The 4530-nt window shown below is 36.4% G+C and overlaps 1 protein-coding gene across 1 annotated transcript; it reads left to right on the top strand.

Moving 5' to 3' along the window:
- Positions 1-3813: 3813 nt before the first annotated feature.
- On the top strand, positions 3814-4206 carry LOC141651595 (uncharacterized). Its single transcript, XM_074459299.1, has one exon. It carries the CDS (start codon positions 3814-3816, stop codon positions 4204-4206), a length of 393 nt encoding a protein of 130 aa, XP_074315400.1.
- The last annotated feature ends 324 nt before the right edge of the window (positions 4207-4530 follow it).

The raw sequence follows: 4530 nt of genomic DNA, 5'->3' as shown, positions 1-4530 counted from the left end.
GGTATATATACAATTACAATTTACGAAATATGAAAAACTAAATCTTCCCTAGACAATATGTGCAAGAAACTAATCTTTCCTAATATACGATTTCCTAATTACAAGATACAATAATTATTTGCAAGATATTAAATCCGGAGAAGGAATATCAGGAATATCTTTAACACACTCCCGCAAGACGGTCGGTCGGAGAGTAAGACCAGTCTTGGATAACAGAGTGAGAAAACGTGATCGAAGGAGTGGCTTGGTAACAATATCAGCTATTTGATCAGAGCCATTGATATGTTAAACTCGAAGTCGACCATTCTGAACTTGTTAACAAACAAAATAGAAGGAAAGCGCGAGGTGCTTCATTCAGGAATGAAATATCGGATTGGCGGAATAGTGTGACGCACACAAGTTGTCACAATAAATAGTAGGAACATGAGATATGGATACGCCAATTTTGGACAGAAGATCACGAAGCCAGAGCAACTCAGTTGTGGTGTCGGAGACGGCTTTGAATTCAGCTTCAGTCGAGGAACGAGAGAGTGCACGTTGTTTCTTAGCGGACCAAGAAACCGGATTTGAGCCGAGAAATATCATATATCCACCAGTGGACACATAATCATCCGTATCGCTCGCCCAGTCAACATCACAATAAGCATGGAGAAGCAGTGGAGAAGAACGATTCAAATGAATGCTAAGATTAATTGTACCCTTGAGATACCGGAGAAGTCTCTTCAGAGCCGTCCAATGAGAATCAATCGGATGCGTAAGAAATTGAGCAAGCTTATTAACAGTTAATGAGATGTGAGGTCTAGTGAGCGAGAGATACTGCAAGCTGCCAACAATTGCTCGATATTGAGATTCATCAAGCACGGGATGATCAGGTTGGCGAACAAGAGACACATTGGTGGACATAGGAGTACAGACGGGACGACAGTCCTCCATGTTGTACTTTTGTATAATATCCGATATATATTTAGTTTGATTAAGATGCAAACCATGATTGGAGACGGGCTTAAGGGATTGGAGATGGGCTTTGAGTTGTAGTTTTCGGCCACGGGTTTTGTTTACAAAGGTGCGGGAGAGAGTAGTTCATGCTTCATGTGATGTGGTAGCATTGACGATGAGGGGCGCAATTGTGGAGGATAGTGTGCCGGTAAGAGCGCCGAGGATGAATTGGTCTTGACGATACCAAGTTAGGTATGCCGGATTGGGTTTGGTGATGGGTGCGTCTTTGTCAGTTTTGGGTGGCGTGGTGATGGTTTAGGGTGGGGCTTGAATGCTGCCAGCGAGATAGTGAAAGAGACGGTGGTCTTTCATTGTTGAACGGATTTGAAAACTCCATTGTTTGTAGGTTAAAGTATCGGTTAATTGAATGCAATTTTGGAAGGTGATGACGAAAATTGGTTTGTTGGGTTCTTCGGAATTGGGGAGTAGCATGTTGTTGGATGTCATTGTAGTTTTCGAAAAAAAAAAGGATGGACGATTAATTGGAAAGGCTGAAAGATACCATGTAATATTTATGATTGAATGCTTGAGTTATTTCATTTATATGCAAAGGTATATATACAATTACAATTTACGGAATATGGAAAACTAAATCTTCCCTTGACAATATGTGCAAGAAACTAAACTTTCCTAATATACGATTTCCTAATTACAAGATACAATAATTATTTGCGAGATATTAAATCCGAAGAAGGAATATCAGGAATATCTTTAACATTTACTTTTTCATATACACATTTTACAATTTTATCCTTGTCATTTTTTTCATTTCTCACCCAATTAAGTTTTGTTCTACCTCCCCTCATCTCCCTTCACCACCACCATCACCACCACCCCTTCACAACCAACAACCTGACCATGTAAGTACCCAATCCATCCGTCCCGACTCCCAAATGCAACAGCGACTCCAGCCTTCTCACACCTAATGGCACAGTCCCAGGTACACATGATCCATCGGCTTCTATGTGGAGTTTATTGACAAAGGATATAAATTTTCAAATTAATAAGAAAGTTTGGCCAAGAAGGCATAGACTAAGGAGTCAAGGACTAATGCGTTTCTGCAAATGATCATGTATTTGTGCACACAAACCAAATAAATTTTATTTATTTCACTAATTAACAAACCTAATAATTTCAACAAAACATATTAAAAATTGTTAAAAACCAAAATTACTTTATTAATTGGAGAATTATAATTCATTGTTTAAGTTTTTAAAGTAATTAGCATTGATTTTAGGGAAAACATATATAGGAAAATGAGATGGCGCCACCGGGTGGTACCCAATTTGAGTACCACCCGGGGTACAATCGCACTTTCACTAACTATTTTCATTTCCCTCTATTAATTTTTGAATTTACAAGAAATGAAAGGTAAAGGGTAATTTAGGAACTTTAAAATTTATATTTAATAACAACAATTTGTAGGAAAACTGGAAATATTTTCAAACCAAATTTTTATATCGTTTAAAGAATTGTTTGTTTTAATGAAGATCTTAATACTTTTCAGTTTTCATAAATCAAAAGCATAGCAAAACTCATGAATTCTACAGTAAACACTACGCCAAATAAGTCCTTCAATAACGGTCAGATAATGCAATTACCGTTATTAAATAGAAACACTGAACCGTTATTGCAACGACGGTTGTAAATATATACAACGGTTGTACAAACACGCGACCGTTATATAACATCAATAACGGATCTATAATACCGTTATCAAACCTCAAGAACCGTTTTAAAACTGTTGTTAAATATGTTTATGGCAACGGGTATACTTTTAAGAAACCATTATTAAATCTTAATAACGGTTTCAATTCTGTTGTCCTTGTTTACTATTGACAACGGTTTAGTGGCTCCAAAACTGTTGTTAAATATTATATATGATAACGGTTCATTTCGTTATCTTATTTAATTGAATGTCAAAATTTAACAACGGCTTTATTACTTGCAAAATCGTTGTTATATTTATCTATTGATAACGGTATGTAACCGTTATCTATTTTCATTGATGAAACTTTGACAACGGTTCTGCTTAAATAAACTGTTGTAAAAGTTTTGAAATCGACAACGGTTATCGTTCGTTATCTTATATTTTTGGCGGTTTGAATGGGTGGGAAAATATGTCAATGGTTATTTATCTGAATAAATCCGTTGTCAAATATTTGTTTACAACGAGTTATTTTTAACTGTTATCGTTTTAAATTATTATTTTTTTAAAAAAAATTGTTTTGGCTTGTTCTAGCAGCTGCTGAAATGCTATTTTTTCAGCAGCTACTGAAAAATAGCATTCCAGCAGCTGTGCACTGCAAAAAATTAATCATGCATCAAAATATTACACCCCATGATCAATTAAACCCAGTTTAAAAACAGTACAAACATGATGATCAAAAACCAATACACAAGTTCCTCAAAAAACAAAAGAAGTCAATACACAACGGCTCTATATATACACACACAGGTACATAAAACATGAGCAAACTATTGAGACTCCGCTAATGAAACAACATAACTGGCTCACATATTTCTCAACTGGGTGACGTCCTCTGGCGAATATTCTGGGGCTTTGTTGAGTATTAGTGGAAACTACAATTCAAAATATACATAATCAAAATAGATATAATAGCTTATGTTTCTGGTCAATGGCTTGGGGAGGACAAAAATTATGAAGTTAGCAGTGGATATAACTAGCTGCGTGATATTAAACCCAAAGTGGAATGGAGGTATGTCTGTTGGAACCGTCTGAACATACCCAAAACTTCATTCATTTATTGGGCAGCTGTTCAAGGAAGGCTTATGACCAAAGATCGTCTGGTTAGAATGGGGGTTGGAGTGGATCCTGCTTGTTTTTTGTGTGCTAATGGAGATGAAAACCATCATCACTTGTTTTATGCCTGCTGCTATAGTGTTCAATGCTTTACTCTGATTCAGCAGGCTCTCCATATTCAGTTGCAGCCTGCAGACTTGCACGTATGGTTTAATAGGAGTCATGGAGGGACTAAGCTTCAGAAAAGAATGGTGTGTGCTATCTATATTGCTGTGATATATGGAATTTGGAAAGCTAGGAACAGAGCTAGAGTTTCTGATGTTGTTATTCGGCCTACTTTCCTGGTCAAGCAGATTTTGAAGGATGCAATGAGTCGCTTCTGGGCAAGGAATAGAGGAAAGTTAGCAAAGAAGGAAGAAGATTGGTTAGCAAGCATTAGTATCTGATGTAATCTGGGTACTGTTGCTTTGTTTTTTTGATAGACTAGTGAAACTGAATTATACTCCGATGATGTAAATTGTTACGATTTTTTGATATATATATACTAACCCTTTACCAAAAAAAAAATAGATATAATACATGGAAGTATACAGAATTGAACCCAATTTACGTCTGAAATAGTTTTTAAATCACACTAACCCGTATCGGAATGGTAGAATAATTTCTGTTGATAACCTCCCACATGGACCGACAAACGTAGAAGGCGCATTGTTTGTCGTCTGGTGCTTTAGGAGACTATTATATAAATCACACACAAATAAGCTGAATTA

This window comes from Silene latifolia, chromosome 4 (genome assembly GCF_048544455.1).
Source record: "Silene latifolia isolate original U9 population chromosome 4, ASM4854445v1, whole genome shotgun sequence".
Taxonomy (NCBI): Eukaryota; Viridiplantae; Streptophyta; class Magnoliopsida; order Caryophyllales; family Caryophyllaceae; genus Silene; species Silene latifolia.
The sequence above is the reverse complement of the archived record's forward strand: the minus strand, read 5'-3'. Positions and strand labels throughout refer to the sequence as shown.